Raw genomic sequence first — 21,279 nt, 5'->3', positions numbered from 1 at the left:
ATGGTGTATGTACGTGTACAGACATGCACCACTACATAAAACCCGAGAATTGGTTTCTCGGCGTTGGCAACACTGAAATCAGAGTTTCGCGTTGTCACCGCGCGAAGTCTCCAACATCAATTCGGAGTCTGGCCGGACGACCTGTCGACCCTTAAGCGGGGAGCACACACTCTTGCATAAGCGCATAAACATATGCATAAGAAATTTGATTGGTTGAATTTCTTATGCATACGTTTAAGCGGGGAGCACACACTTTTGCATAGGTGCATAAGCGTAAACATGAGAATCTTGATTGGTCTATAAACGTATGCATAACAAATTCAACCAATCGAATTTCTTATGCATATGCTTGTGCGCTTATGCAAGAGTGTGTGCTCCCCGCTTTATAGACCAATCAAGATTCTCATGTTTACGCTTATGCGCCTATGCAAAAGTGTGTGCTCCCCGCTTTAACCTGTGGTCTGGCCGAGTCTCCTGTCGACTCTTAAAGTGGAGTTTAGACCGTGGCGCAGTTTAATTAAATAAGTGTGTGATAAATTTAAGAAACGATAATGTCAGATACGGCTAAAAAGGTACTAATTTAATTTATGTTAATTTGTATGCTTTATCTGTGTTAATTTGTGGTTTTTTTTTCGTTTTTGTTTTATTAACATATCATGTGTAATCATTATTTAACATTCACTTTCTTTCTCATAATGTTTATATTTTAATAAGTAATTATATTTTATGAAGATATTCTAGTAAAAAAAGACTAATTTTTTTTAGTACTGTATTATAGCCAATAAAGAAGTGAATTTAATGATTTGTAGCTAAGTGACCTTGAAATGACTGTCTTCAAAGTATATGAATACTGAAACAGCAACTTAGTTGCTTTATTCATGTATTCTATATGTTTTTTCTGCAAAAACATCTCATATTTCTAAAACTGTTAATTTCTTATAAAAGTTTTAAGTAAATTTTCAACAGTATGATGTAATGGATAGTGTCGATTAGCATGTGTCCTTGTAGAAAGCTACTACATGCACAGCATTTTTTGTTATTTATGATGTTACTTATCAAACCAGCATATCATATCAACTTTTTGCACAGTCATGTATCACATTTTATTATTATGTGATTTATTATTTTCTTATTATAATTTAATAATATTGTTTTAAAATTACTCAAGTAATTTTAAGTAAATTTTCATAATTTCAAATAAATTTAACATTGAGTTAGCAAATATGAATTGTTTATAAAGAAATAAAGAAATTAATACTAATACTCCAGATTGTAATTGTTCTACTAGCACAGAAGTTAAAAGAAATGAAAAGAATATTTCATATAAAATAGATTTTTCTAAAAACAATGAATAATAAATTATTTCAGATGACAATTGTGTGTATATGTGTATATTATCATATATATATATATATATATATATATATATATATATATATATATATATATATATAATATATATATATGATTCAATACACACACATTAATTAAAAATATTAAAATAATCATTAGAAATATAATTTTAATTTATTTTATTAATGTAACTTTTTATTGTTTTAGGTTATCAAATGTAAAGCTGCAGTAGCATGGAAACAGAAGGAGCCTTTATCTTTAGAAGAAGTCGAAGTAGCACCACCAAAGGCACATGAAGTTCGAATTAAAATAGTAGCTGTAGCACTTTGTCATACAGATGCTTACACTCTTGATGGCTTAGATCCAGAAGGAATATTTCCTTGTATACTTGGTCATGAAGGTAGTGGCATTGTAGAAAGTGTTGGAGAGGGTGTCACTGAGTTTCAACCAGGTAAACTTGATTAAAAAGTTATAAAGAATTTGTTTATATATTATAAATAATAATCAATCTTTATTTCTATATGTTGATTTTATTCAGTTAATATTTTGTTATACAAATATTTGCAGGCGATCATGTTATACCACTTTATATTCCACAATGTAATAATTGTAAATTCTGCAAATCATCAAAAACAAATTTATGCAGCAAAATTCGCGAAACTCAAGGTAAAGGGTTAATGCCTGATGGTACATCTCGCTTTACATGTAAAGAACAAACAATTGCACATTTTATGGGTTGTTCTACCTTTTCTGAATATACAGTGGTAGTTGACATTTCTCTTGCTAAGGTATTTATAATATATTATTTATTTATATTAATATTTTTAAAAAATACAGCAAAAATTTAATATATTATTATTAATTTTTTTTTTTTTTGGTTGTGTCGTTCCCCGGTTGGAGAACTTAGTGCCTTCAGCCTATCCTATCTTGGCTATATGGCACATATTATTATTAAAAATATTGTAGGTTAATCCTACAGCACCATTGGACAAAATATGCCTGTTAGGTTGTGGAGTATCTACAGGCTATGGTGCAGCATTAAATACTGCAAAGGTAGAGCTTGGAAGTACTTGTGCTATATGGGGTTTAGGAGCTGTCGGTCTTGCTGTAGCATTTGGTTGTAAAAAAGCTGGTGCATCTCGTATTATTGGAATAGATATTAATCCAGCCAAATTTGAGCAAGGTAAATTTATTTAACAAAATCATATAATGCAATAATTAAACTTTTGATAAAAATTAATGTTCAAATGTACCTGCATTTTTTTGTAAGATACAATACATATAATAAAAATTTATAAATATTGTATTTTTGCTTTATAGCTAAAATTTTTGGATGCACAGAATTTGTCAATCCAAAAAATTATGATAAACCTATTCAACAAGTGTTAATCGAGATGACTGATGGTGGATTAGATTATACCTTTGAATGTATTGGAAATGTAAACACTATGGTATATATTAATGTTTTAAAAATTTTGCTTCACACACAATAGTTTTATTCTAAAAAATTGCTTTTTTCTAAAATTGATTTTTTTTAGAGAGCTGCATTAGAATCTTGCCACAAAGGATGGGGTACATCCGTAATAATAGGAGTAGCTGCAAGTGGGCAAGAAATCAGTACTAGACCATTCCAATTGGTTACAGGACGAGTGTGGAAAGGTTCTGCATTTGGCGGATGGAAATCAAAGGAAAGTGTACCAAAATTAGTAAATGAATATCTATCAAAAGAATTGATTCTTGATGAATTTATTACGCATAGTTTTCCATTTGAAAAAATCAATGAAGGTTTCGATTTGTTGCATTCAGGAAATTGGTAAGTTTTCAAAAAGTTACTATGTATATTAAAATTTGAGTTTAGTATAAGTGTATATTAAATTAAAATGCATAAAATTATGACTTCTTATTTCTTATTACGATTATCAGATTTGTGATGATAATATATTTTTTTGTTGCAGTTTGAGAGCCATTCTCAAATATTAATACATATTTTGTATTTTGTGCAACAAACTACGGTCTATTGAAATTTATGTGTGCGTCTCCTTCACAATTTATATAAAGAAAAGATGCCAAATACATTGAATACATATATCTATATACGAAATATATTTTTTCAATATTTTATTACATATCTGTATTGAATCTTTGAAAACAAATATATTTTATACTTACTATATTAAACTCTGAAGAAAATATTTCCTCAATTTCTACAACAATCTTTATTCATAAAGAATTCTTACAGCCACATATACAATTAAGTGAGATATTTATGGTAGCGCTTGAATGACGTATAAATTTCTTACGTTTGGATCAAGTGCATACCTTACAAAAATCATGATACAAAGATCACTAACAATTTTTCAATTGTATATAATTATATATATATACAATATGCACAAAAAAGATTCGATAAAACTACGTTCGCTTTTAATTATGTTAATTAATCTAAGTCGATAAGTCAAGTGGAATGTGTAGATTGCATTTGATGCAGAAAGAAATATATATTAAAGCTCATTACAAACGAAGTCTACCGCTTAAAATTGTAAATTGTAGATATACTTTGAAGCATTGTCTACATATTTCAGTGCACAAATTTAACATTTGCCTATTAAGGCTCCTGGGTTTTCGCTATGTTAGATTGTAACGTCAGAAGTGAAAAAACGCGTTAAAAATTCTTAGATGTCATTTCGAAATAAAAAGATATTTTGGTGAAACAGCACTGCAGATGGCTTTAGCTTAAAATACTTCGAATACTATCTTCTTCCCTTTAATCAATCAACAGTTGTAAAATGAGACCTAGTCCGTCTGATCTTAGCCGATACGCAGTCATTTCGACAATTTTGATTTCATGATTATTTTATGATTGTCGATTTACTGTCAAGGGAAAAGAATAGTTTTCGAAGTATTTTATAAGTGTGCTAAAGCCATTTCATTGAAATATCTTTTCATTTAAAAATGGCATCTAATTGTAAGAATTTTCATCGTGTTTTCTCGCTTCTGATGTCACAATCCAACATGACCATGGCGAGGACCCAGAATTAAAATTAGGAATTAATTGACAATGACTACCATATTCTTTAAATAAAGAAGAAATTCAATTTATAAAAATAGACTACTAAAATCATAATATTATTATACATAGAAAATTTGCCACAATATATAGAATAAAATGGAAATTGATCAGAAAAAATAAAATATTTTATGTATCACTAAAAAATTTTCAGTATATACTATTTTGTCACTTATTAACATGATTTGTATAATAATTTCCCTGAATATTTTATAGAAGGAATATCAAAGTGAAATACATTAGGCTTGCAAAATGAAATTTTGTTTTCCTTCTAAATGAGACGTATAATTTCCATTAACTATGTATCTCTACGCAAATTGCCTTCTAATACCAGAGGCATATTCACATAATCACATTGACTTTTTTTCCTACAGATTACATGTTACTCTAATATCTACGATGTGTAACATATACTTTAAGTAAAAGTTGTAAGTAAAAATGCTTATAATTACAGTAAATGCAGACGAATCACGTCAAATATTTTTTTTTAATTTCATAGAAAACAACCTCTCAGCATCATATATGATTAATGTTGCTTTGATTGTGATGTAAGGAATTGTAATCTTTCTGCGAATTGAATTGCACAATATATAATAGAATAATAATATTATATTCCACGTTATATATCTCTATAAGCAATTCTTTATAAGCAATCTCTTAATAATTAACTCGACGTCTTACTCTTATACAGTCGTGATTGAACTGCATTTCATATTAAGTAGTTTGTTAACAAATACGTGAAATATAAGTCGTTTTTTATTCCGTATATTTTACACTAATCTTCATCATGCAAGAGGACTATGAAAAAAAGAAGAATAAAACAATGTTCTCTGTAAGCCGATCGCAAAAATGTAATAAATAATGGCAAGATTTTCTATATTACGTTTAAAACATAGCCAAAAGTGAAGTGGAAGGAAGCTACGAAAATCTACTGATTTCGTATGGATTAAGTAAGTTTCAGCATATGCAAAACGTGACACTATTACAATAGTTCTATTTTTTCTCTCACGCTCTCTCACACGCTCTCGTTCTCTCTCTCTCTCTCAAAAAAAAAAAAAAAAAAATTTAACTTGATTTTGACTGCCATACGCAAATCATACGTTTTGAGTATTACACATTTTATCATATTTTTACGTTAAATATTATGAATAAAGATGTTAAAAATCAATGCGTAAAAGCGTCCACTTGTATCCTTAAATTGTTATATGTATAACTTTTATGAGGAAAAATGAAAAAGTAGCCAACTATAATTAATTTTTTTAATACTTCACTTTTATAAAAGAAGTACTGACATATTTCATAAAATATATATTCTGATACTACTTTTCAACATAATCCTTTTTTTATTTAGCCTCTTTATTTATCAACGCGAAAGATCTACACTACCGTCAAAAAGTTTAAGATCAAAGTAATAAATAATAAAGATCGCGAAAAAAATACAAAATCAAAATTAATCTTTAAAATATGACATTTCGTTAATTGTTTTTTTTTAGTATTAATATAAGATCATATTATAACACTATAAAAATAAAAATAGTTAGCATTGTTTTTTTGGGTAGAAATGATAAATTAATTTTATAAATTTTTTGATTTTGAACTTTTTGACGGTAATGTATAAATCAAAAACCTATTGGTAGAAAGTGCACTTCTTTCTGTACTGCTCATTCTTTTGCATTTCATTCAACTGAAATGTCAATGAGTCAATGAGTTAAACATTTACACATAACCAAATGTCATTCTTATTGTTAATCAAGTTTAATGACCTCCGCAGTTCTAAGATTGGCTAATCACAGTTATTCCTCTAAAGAATGGAACTTGAGTTATAAATAAACGTATTAAATAATAATAAAGTGCAAAAATGACTTTTTTAATCATGATCCCACTTTTTGATTTATGGGTTTTCTACCTAGGTTTCAATCAAATGCCTCCATGAAGAAAAGGACTATATTGAAAAGTAATATAAGTTTATATATTTTTATAAATTATGTAAACGCTTTTGTAAAAATAAAATATGGAAACCTTTCTGACTTGTCTTCGGATTCCGATGAAAATTACTCCGTTCTATTTTTTGCATCCAGAGTCAATCTTCTCCTTTTTCTCATTTCACGAATCTCATTTGTTTTGTATGTGTAAATGATAAGTAATTATATTATTATTTATAGATTTTGTGCGTGAAGGTACCTCGATAGGCACAAAGGTAATCCCATGATCTGTATAGTGCGATTTGCAGCGGAGAATTTCCTACCTTTTTCGCTTATCCAGCAACCCTCACACACCCACACATACTTTCGGGCATGTTTGCATATTTCCACAGATGTGCATTATTTGAAATAGATTATATAGCATTTGAAATGGAAAATGGATAGCATATTATTTAAAATGGAAATACAAAATGCGAAATGCTATTTTGTATTCAACATACATTTTTTTCCAACACTATTTTACATTTTCATTTAAAATAGTTTTCATTATGCATTTTCCATTTCAAATGCATATTTCTTGCAAATAAAAATTAATCGATATCAATAATATGTATGTACAACGCAATGATGCCACTAGTATCACGTCTTTATTAACATTACTGGTTCTAATTATGAAACCTTGTAGATAAAAAATGAAAAATTTCCTCTTTAAAAACTTATTTTCCGGACAGCACTTCTGAGAACTTTTGCACTTTTAAAGAGCATTGCAATTAAAATGTCATTTTAAAAGACTAACTGAATGTCTGTAAACAATATAGGTAAATTTTTTATAAATTTTCCCATATGTATAATTCAATTTTTGTAATTCAAGTTTATATTAAAATAAATAAGAATTCGAGCGTAATAATAAAGAATATAAATAATATACAATAAGAATTTAAATATGAATTAATTTGAAGAATTTAAATTTATAAGAATATAATTATTTAAAAAAGTAATTTTATTTAAAATAACTATTTTATAAAAATGCCTACTTTTCATTTCCTATTTTAAATAGGTGTCTAAAAAGCATTTTGCATTTTACACTTTCTAGTAGAAAAGTTCCAAGTGTTTTGCATTTTTTATTTCAAATAGGTTTGGTCACCCGTTTTGCACATCTCTGCGTATTCCCTATATGGACTCTATTGGATATTGCACGGAATTAGGATTGCACGAAATCTATTTGTGTCATAGAGTTTATATATCTAAATTGCGATTCTGTAACTTTTAATGATCATATCGCTACGATCGTTGTGTTTGTATTTCGACATATCTAAAGACAATATTTAGAAAAAAAATATTAAGGGTCGACAGGATGAATACCAGGCAGATTCCGAATAACAATATCAATAGGCATACATTTTTTGTAAATTTTATATTTACTTATACACATATACGGAATGAACTAATATGTAAGACACGCCCTATAAGCATGATATTATTTAATATTCTAGGCATATTCTTAGAATATTAAATATTCTAAAAATATGCCTAGAATATTGCTTAAATATTAAATAATATCATGCGCTTATAGGGCGGGTATTTATATTAGACCACGGTCTTATTAGACTTACAAGGGGATACTACATCTAGGACATTGAGAATCGGGATGCCGATTTTTTTAGTGATTCTAGAGGTCAAAAAAAATATACGTGTCTTGGAGTTTTGTTGAATGCTCCGTGGTTTTCGAGTTAAAAAATTTTTTCAAATCGAAAAGTGCAGCAGCGATTAAGAGCTAACTCGTAGATCGCAAGTTTGATTCCGTGTTTCATAACATATTTTTTATTTTAACTTGCTAGTTTTGAAAAAATGTAATTGTTTAAATATATTTATTTATTTATTTAAATTATATTTATTATTTATTATAGATTATATATATGCATATATTATTTAAATTTTATTTATTTTAAAATTTTATTACTATTTTATTATTTTCAATAGATTTTTTCAAAACTAGCAAGTTAAAACAAAAAAGAAGTTACGAGACATGGAATCGAACTTACGACCTAACGAGTTAGTTCTTAATTGCTGCTGCACTTTTCGATTTACAAAATTTTTAACTCGAAAACCACGAAGCATTCGACAAAACGCTAAGACACGTATATATTTTTGGCCTCTAGAATCACCAAAAAATCTGCATCCCGATTCTCGATGTACTGGATGTAGTGTCCCCTTGTTAGTAATTTATTGCTTTTTTATCAATATTTATATACCATCAGCACAATAAAGAGAGGACAGTTTTTAGTTCTTGTTTGAGATTATCTTTCAGATCACATATTTATAAATTAATGTTATCTTAATTTCTCTTTGATTATATCGATAAATATGTAAGAACATTTATTGTATAAGTACCCTATAGTGTGAAAATATGTATTTTATAAGAATAATATATTACTTCAGTAAAAATTAAAGTAATATAAAATAATATTTAGTCTCCTACTAAAAATTCAAGTTCAAATTCATAAGCATCAACAAAATTTTTTAATAATAAATTATATGTGAATATATAAAATTATTAAATATATTTTTTTGTAAACCTGATTAATTTAAGAGAAAATCTTAAAAAATATTGAAAAAAATATCATTTTATAATTTTAACTACACGCACACACGCGCGCGTACACACACACACACACACACACACATTATATATGTGTAAAAAAATTTATTTTGTGAATAAATTAATGTATACTGTAATAAATTAATATAATCACTATTATTATAAATTATTAATATTTTAATATTTTAATTCTTTTCTTAAATTATAATTGCTTTTACGAAAATATATTTAATATTTTTTATATTTATTTATATGTATAAATTTTATTATAAGAAAAAATTCTCGATGTTTTTAGATTTGAACTTAAGTTTTTAGCACAGGCTAAATATATAATGTACTAAATCATTATTCATTTATTCTTTCATACTATATCAGTATTTTTATAACAACAGATGCACAGCAAAATTGGCATAATCGAAGAAAAATCATAATAATTACTGTAAAAAGACAATTTCAAAGAGAAATTCATAATCACTACAAAATAGCAATAAATCACAAAGTCTAATAGATACCTATTCTTAGGTACTGCATTCATTTACTCTGTCAGTTATTTTATTTTATTATTATTCTCTTTCTCATATAATATTCAATTGCACGTATAATTTATAATCATGCAGACGTATGTATGTATGAACATATCAGAGTGTTTTATTTCAATTTCCCCAAACAAATATCCTTGAAATTAAGCGCAATACAAATAAAGGTTTAAGCAAAGGATTTCGAGGGGGAATGAAATTGATGTTATTTTTTCTAAACTAAGAGTTTTTCAAGATTATTTGAAGATTAGTTATATTTTTAAATAGAACTACTTCAATTTTTATATAAATCTATTTTTTGTGTTTCAAATTTTATTTTGAACTTTTTACAAGAAAATTGCTTTTTAATCCCCTACAAATGCTGTTAATTACAAATATCATAATTTTATTGAGATTGTCTTCTTGTATTTTGACACCATAATACAAAAATTACGAATCCATAGTTTCCAGAATCAACCGCCAGAGGTCTTCATAGTCTCTCCTGTCGACTTTTAAACTTTTCATTTTGTTATGTTGGTTATTCAATTCTAATAAAAGACACTTCCAAGAAACCTTGATTCTGTAAAGATTATTACACGTGAAAATTTGAGTTACCGTAAGATCATAAACAAATCTATCAATTACAGTCAAACATTCTTACTATACTTATAAAAATATTTGATTGTAATTGATTTCTTTGTGGCCTTACGGTTACACAATTAAAATACCTCTTTCTCACTTTTCCCTCCCTTCCCCTCTTCTCACCCTTTTTCTTTATCTATTTATCTATTTATCTACAAGGAAAGTTACTTCTAGACAGGGTTGGGAAGTAACGAGTTACTTGTAACGAAGTTACAGTTACAGTTACCTTTTTTCGGTAACTATAACTTAACTTCGTTACTTTTCTCCATCTGTAACTGTAACTGTAACTTATTGTTAGTTACATTTTTTGGTAACTAGTAACTATTTTAACAGTTACTTTATGAGTTACTTTTTTGGAAACATGCGCTAAAAGTATCGTAGCGTAGTATTAAATATGGTAGCCATTATATTGTTATTAAATTCTGATAACAGTAACATATAAATCTTCATATGATTTAATCTTTTACCTACAATTCTCATATATATTTAGTGTACATAAAATAATATAATACATAATTAAGATCGACCAATCACAGTCAAGTATTTAAAAAAATTTTTAAATGTAATAATTGGTTGATTTGCTTGCGACTTTGCAATTACCATTTAGTAAGTTACTAACTATTGTTACTGTTGTATATAAAGGTCATTCCCCAAGGAGAACAGAAGGTCAAAATTATGTCAATTTAACATCATATTGATTAAATATTGACCAAAAAATGACATAAATTTAATCAATATAACATCAAATTGACATCATTTTGATTTTTCTGTTTTCCTTGAGTTTATACATTGATGGTACAGTAAAACCTCGTTTATCCGGTCTTCGATCAACCGAGTCTCCGCGTTATCCGAGCACTCCGCGTTAACCGAGCTGTGTGCTCGGATAATACGGAAAAACTCGGATGAAACGGATGACGCTTCGCTGCTATGCAATGCGCGCGAAGTACAACATACATAGTTTGCGATTGCTACTTTTTTGTTTAAACACGCACGAGCTTGTTAGTAGTACACGCTTTGTTCTCCGCGGTTGTGAGATAGAATTTAACAGTTGGGCTTCAACAGTCAATGAAAAAACATCGAGTACATACATACATATGTCGCAGAAGCGAAAAAAAGTCGTCGTGAGTGTAGAGAAAAAGTTGGAAGCAATTAGAAAATTGGATAGAGGAGAAATCATTCGCAATGTCGCGGCTGATTATGGTGTTGGAGAGACCACCGTTGGCGATTGGCGTCGAAATCGATCTAATTTAGAGCAATTCACAATAAAATCGGGCGGTGCGATGACTAGTCATAAAACGATGAAACCGGTAGAGTATGATAAAGTTGATAAAGCTTTATTTCTATGGTTCACTCAAATGAGAGAAAAGGGATTGCCAGTATCAGGTAAGCACACCCCGGAGTTTGAAGATTTCGTCATCGATACAATATCGTTTTTCCCTCTTCAGGCTCCATTTTACAGGCAAAGGCCATGATGCTTGCAAAGCAGTTTTCCGATGAAAGCGAAACTTTTACGGCAAGTTGCGGATGGCTCGACAGATGGAAGAAAAGACACGCTATTCGTCAGTTAAGCATCTGTGGCGAAAAAATGTCAGCTGATAAAGGCGGATTGAATGAATTTAAAGAAGAATTTAATAAGCTTGTAGAGGAAGAGGGATACTTGCGGGATCAAATTTATAACTGCGACGAGATTGGTCTGAATTTTCGAATGATGCCTTCTAAAACATTGGCCTCGCGAGAAGAAGCGGTTGCTCCGGGGTACAAAAAGAACAAAAAAAGGGTCAGCATTTTAGCATGCAGTAACGCGTCCGGTACACACAAACTTCCGTTGATGTGTATCGGGAAATCGGCTAAACCGAGAGCAATTAAACACATCAAACCGGAAGCCTTGCCAGTTTACTACGCGCATCAAAAGAGTGCTTGGATGAGTCGCGATCTTTTCCAAAAATGGTTTTTCGAACAATTCGTCCCTTCGGTTAAGAGATTTTTGAACAAAAATGGTCTTCCAAGAAAAGCTATTTTGTTACTCGACAACGCTCCATCACACTCGAACGAGTCGGTTCTCAGAAGTGAAAATATAATTGTAAAATTTTTTCCACCGAATGTGACCTCCATTGGACAACCAATAGATCAAGGCGTACTCGAGACTTTCAAACGTTATTATCGACGTTTTTTGTTGCAAGAAATTCTGGAAAAAAGCGCCGCGGGTAGTACCTTTAAAGAGTGTTTGCTAGCAATAAATATAAGTTCTAACAAATTGAATAAATACATAAAAGTACACAAAGATCCTATTCCTAAGTGTTCAAACACCAATGTGATATATAAAATAGATTGTAAAGAGTGTAATGCGTCGTATGTTGGTCAGACTAGTAGGAAATTATCTACTAGAATATTTGAACATCGATCTAATATACACAGGAATGTAAAAAAATCTGTAATCACTGACCATAGATTAAAATATAATCATGAATTTTGTTGGGACGATGTAAAAATACTTGATAAAGAATCACTCTCTCTCTCTCTCTCTCTCTCTCTCTCTCTCTCTTTATAACAAAAGATTAATTTCAGAAATGATATTTATAAAAAGACAAAATAACAGTCTCAATTTAAAAACAGACAGATGGCTTGCCAATAATTTATGACGATATTATACATAGACTACCTAAAATTTGAAAGTTAAAAAAACATAAACAACGAACTATTTTTCTCACTTTGCGGTCGTCTTTTTGAGAGTTTAGAACCATTCGTTATAGCAAGCTTGAGCAATCAACATCTGAAAGCGTTCACGTCAAAGATTTCATCTCACTTGATTTAACTGTAAGTCTATTTTTTACTTTTATTTATCTGCATTGTTAATTTTCGTACATAATGATTTTATAGACATATTAACAATGGCAGTTATCGAGATTCGCAACCGACTTCCTAACAGAACAATTAGGGAGAGATCCGTTTCGCGACAATCACATATAATGATGTTTTGAAGAATAGTTTATATGCTCATGCTTTACAAATGCGTTGCTTTCGCTTAATTAAAAATAAAATATCTTAAATCTGTATATTTTTAGTATAATGACATTTATAAGTAATTTATTGTAAAATTTTATTAACCTCTATTTTTAATTGTATACGCTGAAGAAGGTTGGAAAAGACAACCGAAACGTTCGAACGAATTTATTTTAATTTTTGTCTGTTATTTAATATGTTATACTTTCTTTCACAAATAAATTACTAATTGATAGAATTTAATTAGCTCTTATTGCCTTTTAATTGTTGATTAATTTTTTAAAGAGCTTTTACAAATTATATTAAATATGAAAAGTGTTATTTACTGGTCAGTTCAAGCTTGGGATGCTGTCCAAAGGCTTAGGCTTGAAAGATCATGGGCAAAAATCTTGTGTTCTAACAATCAAAGCGATGAAATAGCAGACAATATAGACCTGCATAGCATCATGGAGCAGATTCCTGATTGTGAAAACGTCAAAAGAAACGATACTGAGGAATGGGTTCATGGTGACGATGTGAAGAAGAACTTACAGACGACGAAATTGGCCAACTCGTAAATTCTGGAGAAGAGATCGCGGATGATATAGAAGACGGCGAGGCGGAAGAAAGTCCGGTAATCAACCACGAAGAAGGATTAAATGCGCTTGAACTAGCTCTCAAATATATCGAGGAACAGCCGGAAAGTACTGCAAGTGATCTCTTATTGATGAAACGATGACGAGATATTGCAGCTAAAAAACGAATGAGCAGGTTGAAGCAGTGTTCTATCACTGACTTTCTTAAACCACGTTTGTAATATGTAAGTTTGTAGTATGTAATGCTTGTTACGCGAAAAATTAATCCACGTTCGTTAATTTTTCATTTTCATATGTTAATGTGGTTAAATTCTCTTGTTACCATTTTAAATATACCAAAAATAAGGGAAGCTTTCGAATTTTTTTATTTATTCCATGTTATCCGAGTTTTCGCTTATCCGAGGTACCTCTTCCCCACATTACCTTGGATAAACGAGGTTTTACTGTAATCGCAAAGTCGCAAGCAAATCAATCAATTATTACATTAAAAAATTTTTTAAATACTTGACTGTGATTGTGCATAAAATGTAAGCTCCTTATATTTAAAATAATGTATAATTATTTTTAAAAAGTAACTGAAAAGTAACGACTCGTTACTTTTTGAGTAACTATAACTGTAACGAGTTATTTTTTAAAATCGGTAACCTGTAATTGTAACTAATTACTTTTTCAATGAAATAACTGTAACTGTAACTAGTTACTTTTAGAAAGTAACTTTCCCAACCCTGCTTCTAGATATATAAACTCTATGACTTACATAGACTTGTTTGCAAATGCCACTTATCGGATGTATGCGCGATTATTACGACAGGCAAGACATTTGCTACATTAACGTCGATGACGTTGAGATTTTCTAACTAGAATGAAGGAGGATTGAAGTCGTTACAATTCAACAATCGCTGTATTCCAGCGCGACTCGCTTCAGATCCGACTTTCCCATAATTAATGATCGTCGTGTTTTTCGTTGTACTCGGAATTAATTTAGGCTTACGTTTTGTTTATCACGCATGGATATCTCAGTAGGATCGACAGATGATCCGATGACATGGAGGACATCCCGATTACAACGGCTATTCTCGAGGCCAGTGGACGACATGGACTGGATGCGCGCATCATTTTACGCATTTCTTTGACGGTATGGTTGATTTTTACTTATATCGGTCAAGCTGCTGTACTTCTATTTTTTTACTGATCGCTACTCCCTAATAATCTAAAAATCTAGGGGTTGATCAGCCGAGCCTTCAAGATCCTGAGCAGAATCGGTATCACCATCTTCATCGTCATCAAGATCTACACTGTTGGTCTTGAGTCCACCGCTGCTCATCTTGTTTACAATCGTGTCTGTAAGACAATTTATTTGTTCTGAGGCTCAAATGCATATACTATATATATATATATATACAGGTATAAATATATATATATATATATATATATATATACCCAGCGTGTGTGTATATATATTATATATGTATATACACATTTGTACCCAGTACTATATATATATATATATATATATATATATATTATATTATCAAAATATTTCGTTTTCAATTTTTAAAAATTGTGGCAAGAAATAACAAAATCAAATTATAATATAAAATACACTATTTTCGTTTTTAACAAATTAATATTTAAATGTACAATTACGAGGGCAGTCCGATAAGTACTTAGCCTCATCGCCCGATGGTGTCAGTATCGCAAGAGAGTTTTACTATCGTGTAGTACATTCTCGTAGACGGCTACTGTCAAAATTTCAGCCGAATCGGACTTGTAGTTTTGTTTTGACCACGTGTGGAAAGCGGGCGTGTCCGCGGATTTTAGAAAAATGGAAAAAGAGCAATATCGGTCGGTGATTCGATTCTTGTTTTTGGAAGAGAAATCGCGCAGCGAAATCAAAGATGTCGAAATGAAGAATCGATTTCCCTTCAAAAAACAAGAATCGAATCACCGACCGATATTGCTCTTTTTCCATTTTTCTAAAATCCGCGGACACGCCCGCTTCCACACGCAGTCAAAACAAAACTACGAGTCCAATTCGGCTGAAATTTTGACAGTAGCCGTCTACGAGAATGTACTACACGATAGTAAAACTCTCTTGCGATACTGGCACCATCGGGCGATGAGGCTAATTGTAAGTACTTATCGGACTGCCCTCGTACATATCCAAAATTCTTAGAATTAAAAAATTATACTATTTGTCAACGTCTTTTGATTTTTACATTATTTTTAGTTAATATTTTTATTTGGAATTTTAATGTCTAGTTTTATCATTATTTTTATTTTATCTTATTTTTATATGTCAATAAATATGTAAGTTCGTAATAAATATTGAATATTTTTACTTGCTCGTTACGTTGGCCCATTTCTTTAGATATTTTTTTAGTAATTATACTATTGTTTTTATTTTTATTATTTTATATTTCAATACTTTTACCGTATAATTGTAAGTACTAATATAAAACATACCGCAATCAGGCTTTGTACCGCGTGTTCTGGTACCAGCAAACTCAACGCCGTGCGGGTCGACGCACCAACAAAGGCCAAGGCCTCGATGACATTGAGTACTACGATAATATCCTCGCGAATCGCATGCAGGTGCAGAATCCGGCGATGATCGTTTACGCACTGCGACACATGGACGTTCGGCCTTGGAGAAGCATTTACACCACTCAGGTCCGCTTACGAATATGTCACTGAAAATTTGTCGCATTATGCATCAAGCATAAGTATATATCTAATTTTATTTCAATAGATTAGAAATATTTTAATATTTTGATAAAATAATATCTTAAAAATAGTATAGAAATACTAATGTAATCTCCGAGTGAACAGAACCAAGAGAGGCAGGGACATGGTAGGAGGAGAGAGAGTATGTAATATAATGTCACAAGGCAAGAGAAGAAATAGGAGGACCAAAAGTTATTTTTAGATAATATAAGCACGCGCTTCGCGCGCGTTAAACAAACTTTTTTTCTGTGAGTGTACATAATTTTAATTATATACATAATTTTAATTCTTGAATTTCTATTATGCACATAAGTCTAATTCACCCTATTTCTACATATTATGTAAATAACTGTAATTGTACCTAATAGAAATTTGGCCAATTGAAATTATGTACATAATAGAAATTCGGCGAATTAAAATTATAACATAATAGAAATTCAAAAATACTTATGTATTGTACATAGTAAAAATTCGGTGAATCAAAATTTAAAATATAATAAAAATTCAAAAATAAAATTATGTACATAATAGAAATTCAGCGAATTATAAAAAGATTATAAATTCAAGTATTAAAATAATATACATAATGGAAATTCGACAAATTAAAATTATGTATATAATAGAAATCTGCCGAATTTATACCTATGTACATAATTTTAATTCGTCGAATTTTTATTTTGTACATAAAATTAATTCTTTATTTTTATTATGTATATAATTTGTCCCAAAGACAATTTGAAAAAAGTATCCCGACGCGAAATAATTAATTACACTGTCCCGGAGACAATTTTAAAAAAATATTCCGACGCGATAGAAATTGGCAAATTAAAATTATTTATATAATAGAAACTTGGTGAATTAAAATTATTTACATAAAAGAAATACGACACATTGAAATTACCCGAGTAGAAAATTTATCAGGCATACCTGCTGTCAGATAAGGTCCGAGTGAGGCTCAGAAACGGTATCCTTAAATAAGGCTGCCATAAATTTACTTTATCAGGACCGCATAAGGCGTAAATATGATGTATTTATAAAAATATGCCGCAATTTTACCTGATTAGGTCCGTATCAGGTCTAGATATGCATCCGTTGATAAATATGCCGGAATTTTATCGGATCAGATCGCCTTATAAGGATTAGATACGGCATTATTGTTTTTTATGTGTATTATTGCAATATATATATATATATATATATATATTGCAATAATACACATAATGCAATTATATATATATACAGGGTGATTCAGGAGGAAAGGTAAAGATTTTAGTGGGTGATAGTATAGGCAAATGCGAACAAAAAATGTCCTATTAACATGTGTCTTATTTTTATTGGTTACAATAAACCACTCACAGCAGAAAAAAGTCAAAGGCACAAACAAAAGTAGACGCAAATGACTAAGTTCAAAGTTGATTTTTAAAAATGCCACCTCCGACTTCAATACACTTTCTAATTCTTTTGACTGTACTACGTGTAGCTCTTCTGAGGTCATCTTGACGTTCTTTTATGAGAGCAGCAGTATTCATAATTCGAAAAATAAGACACATGTTAATAGGACATTTTTTGTTCGCATTTGCCTATACTATCACCCATTAAAATCTTTACCTTTCCTCCTGAATCACCCTGTATATATATATATATATATATATATATATATATATATATGTATGTATATATATATAATTTTAAATAATCAATTTTTTCAAAAATATTGGCAATGAAAAACATTATATAATTTAAATATACTAATTACATTAATATTAATTATATTTAACAATTATAAAAAAATTGAACACATGTTGTAAACAAGACTGAACGATATGATGAGATTAAGTGGGGTTATTCAAAAATAGGTCATTCTGAATATATATTCCGTGTAATTGTTTTGTTATTTTCAATATATACGTCGTGTTTATATATACGTGCGGTTACATATTTTGTTAGTATATATCGACATTGATTTAATCTTATATCGTGTATTAATAAACTGTGTTAATGTGTTAATATTTTTAAAATAAAAATGGAGAACAAGAAGCAAAAAATGCAGAAGTTGGGACGTTTACGTAGTCAAAGATTTCGTCAAAATCGGCATTATTCGTTACAATCAATATTTATACATGACGAAAGCTCTTTTGAAGAATTAAATATTTTAGACGTTGCAGCAGGCTCAAGCAAAAGTCAAGTAGATCAAATTGAACAGGAAGAAATTACTATAGATATTTATAAAAATGAAAATAAATTCTCGGACAATGATAACTTGGACATAATAATTTCAAATTTGAATAATTTTTACTCGTCGTCACATGCTGATCCAGAAGACAATTTAGAAGAAGAAGAGTATGAGACAGAAATATCTGACACAAACGACGAGATAGATTTAGTAGAAGCTAGCATAAATGAGGATGAATTTACTGAAGTTGATGATGAAATTAATGAAGGTAATTTTGAATCAACTGAAATTGAGAAGCTTCAAAATTGGGCTTTATCAGGAAATCCAACGATTCCTCATACAAAACTTAACGAATTATTAGCTATATTAAGGGTACGACTACTTCTAAGTTTACCTAAAAATTCCAAAACTTTTTTGAAGACGGCAAGTGTCAAATACAATATTCAAGTTAATGAAGATTCTAGTGAGTATGCACACACATATTTTATAAAAAGAGGTATAAAAGAGCAACTTCAAGCAATAATCAATTCTAAATTCCATACAAACAATGTAATAGAATTAATAATTAGTGGGCTCCAATTATTCAAATCAAGCTTTAAACAATTCTGGCCTATTTTATGTAAAGTGTTTTCCGAAAAAGATATTTATAAACCATTCTCAATTGTCATTTATTCTGACAATCATAAACCAACAAATCTTGAAGAATATTTGCATAAATTTATGCATGAAATAGATCAATTGCATGAAATTGGGCTTGAAACAAAAGAACAAAAATTTAACATCAAGATTAAAACGTTCGTGTGTGATAGACCTGCCCGTGCATTCTTGAAGAATATTAAAGGTCATGATGGATACTGGGCATGTGAACAATGTACAGTACGTGGTGAACGAATTGAAAATCGAATGATTTATCTTATTTTTGGAGACGATGTAGAAGAGAGAACAGATGAATCGTTTCGAAATCTATCTAAGCCAGAGCACCACATCGGAATATCACCATTGTTAAGTATGAAAACTAGAATTGATATGATATTTACGTTTGTGCTCGATTTTATGTATCTTGTTTATTTGGGAATAATGAAGAAACTTTTACTTTATTGGATACATAGAAAATCAACCACACAGCTGAGAAAGCCTGCCAAGATACGTTTATTTGTTATTGAGACTCCTATCTCAAGTTCCAGTGAATTTCAACGTACTACTCGTTCACTTACTGATGTCGAAAAATTCAAGGCCACAGAACTAAAATTTTTGCTGCTCTATTCTGGACCTGTCATTTTAAAACAAATATTATCTAAAAATCTTTATAACAACTTTTTACTCCTTAGTACTGCTTGTCGAATTTTTTGTTTGAAAGAATTGGCAGTTAAATATTGGAAACATGCAAAATTATTTCTTATCTAACGGTGTCACCTCTTCAAAACCATATTAGAGAATATATTGGAGAGTATATTGGACAGACAAAGAGGCATTTAAGTACACGAATAAAAGAACGTTTCAATAATATTAAAATGCATTTCAGCAATTTATCGGTAATTAGCAAACATAAAATAGAATTTGACCATGACTTTGATTGATCTATGCTTAAGATCTTACACAAAAAAAACATGTTAGAAAAAAAGATTGTTGAAATGTTTTTTATTAAGAAAAACAACACAATTAATCAACAAAAAAACACCGATAATTTAAGTAATATATACGACAAAATAATAAAGGTCGTTTAGTCTCTCTTTATCCGTTTAATATATCTGACGTGATGTCTATTAGACACTGTAGGAATTATGTTTTCGAACAAACCGTTATATTATACTATTATACGTTTTGTTTAAATGAGCATGTAATAAATGTCGCGTGATACCGTATGGCATATAGATTAGGGCACATGTGTAAGCGGTACGCGCAAGAAGAAGGAAACATCACTACTACGAGTCAAGGTCCGTAGATGAACGACGGGAGGGGAAGTAAGGTCGTCGCATCATTGTTTCAGCATGAGCCCCAAAATGGCGTCGCCAATCCAGCCACCGAACAGCTGTTCAACTATAGTTTTTTTCACTAACTCTTCGTACGACACACACCGACATACAACACACATAACTTCGTGGTCCCAAAATGGCGACTCATGCGACGACCTTCCTTCCCCTCCCGTCGTTCATCTACGGATCTTGCTACGAGTATATGCCATGTAGAGAGAATGGCTCAGATACAGTATAAGTAAGTACACTCTCCTAAAAAGGTGGTAATGAATATGGCGAACTCGCACACCAACAATATGGCGAACTGTTGCCTAGCAGCGGTAATATTTGAATATTTTAAATCGAAAAAGCATTATTTTGTGAATAATATTATATCATATTTTTCCAAAATGAGTAGAAGTGGTTATAAATGTGTTGATTTTTTTATTATAAATTTAATAAAATTTTATTTATTTTTTTAATAATAAAAATAATTAAAACTAGTATATAAAATTAATAAATAAAAATTGTACAGTGTTTAATAAATTGCATTTAAATACATTTATAATATAAATTACATTTAGATATTTATAAATTTTAATATTTTTAAGAGAATATAAGTCATTAAAATTAAAATTATTACTTAAAGTATTTGTATTTGTATTTGCATTTATAAATATATCGATTTATTATATAACGTTTTATCATTGAATGTATTTCCAACTATTGTGTTTTTATTCTTTAATTAATATAA

The 21,279-nt window shown here is 29.8% G+C and overlaps 2 protein-coding genes and 1 long non-coding RNA gene across 3 annotated transcripts; 2 read left to right on the top strand and 1 right to left on the bottom strand.

Annotated features, from left to right (window-relative positions):
• Positions 1 to 297: 297 nt before the first annotated feature.
• Positions 298 to 3,531, top strand: Fdh (alcohol dehydrogenase class-3 Fdh). The gene is made up of 7 exons (XM_029315419.2): positions 298 to 572; positions 1,561 to 1,804; positions 1,921 to 2,141; positions 2,320 to 2,536; positions 2,674 to 2,804; positions 2,892 to 3,166; positions 3,309 to 3,531. Exons 1-7 carry the CDS (start codon positions 552 to 554, stop codon positions 3,331 to 3,333), a joined length of 1,134 nt encoding a protein of 377 aa, XP_029171252.1. The 5' UTR covers positions 298 to 551; the 3' UTR covers positions 3,334 to 3,531.
• Positions 3,532 to 3,554: 23 nt separating this feature from the next.
• On the bottom strand, positions 3,555 to 14,798 carry LOC146723796 (uncharacterized). Its single transcript, XR_014924346.1, has 2 exons — positions 14,665 to 14,798; positions 3,555 to 10,036 (listed from the first exon to the last, which is right to left on the bottom strand). It is a non-coding gene; the product is annotated as an uncharacterized LOC146723796 (long non-coding RNA).
• Positions 14,799 to 18,423: 3,625 nt separating this feature from the next.
• LOC146723795 (uncharacterized) lies at positions 18,424 to 20,944 on the top strand. The gene has a single exon (XM_085481024.1). It carries the CDS (start codon positions 18,424 to 18,426, stop codon positions 19,975 to 19,977), a length of 1,554 nt encoding a protein of 517 aa, XP_085337150.1. The 3' UTR covers positions 19,978 to 20,944.
• Positions 20,945 to 21,279: the final 335 nt, after the last annotated feature.

This window comes from Nylanderia fulva, unplaced genomic scaffold (genome assembly GCF_048542155.1).
Source record: "Nylanderia fulva isolate GAGA-0341 unplaced genomic scaffold, ASM4854215v1 Scaffold167, whole genome shotgun sequence".
Taxonomy (NCBI): domain Eukaryota; kingdom Metazoa; phylum Arthropoda; class Insecta; order Hymenoptera; family Formicidae; genus Nylanderia; species Nylanderia fulva.
The sequence above is the reverse complement of the archived record's forward strand: the minus strand, read 5'-3'. Positions and strand labels throughout refer to the sequence as shown.

What these genes read in the sequence shown, in the direction of transcription:
- Fdh (XM_029315419.2), top strand. Translation starts at nt 552, where the DNA reads ATGTCAGATACGGCTAAAAAG. An exon ending in TCCAGCCAAATTTGAGCAAG is followed by an intron (nt 2,537 to 2,673) that starts GTAAATTTATTT and finishes TTTGCTTTATAG; the next exon opens with CTAAAATTTTTGGATGCACA. An exon ending in TTGGAAATGTAAACACTATG is followed by an intron (nt 2,805 to 2,891) that starts GTATATATTAAT and finishes GATTTTTTTTAG; the next exon opens with AGAGCTGCATTAGAATCTTG.
- LOC146723795 (XM_085481024.1), top strand. Translation starts at nt 18,424, where the DNA reads ATGGAGAACAAGAAGCAAAAAATGCAGAAGTTGGGACGTTTACGTAGT.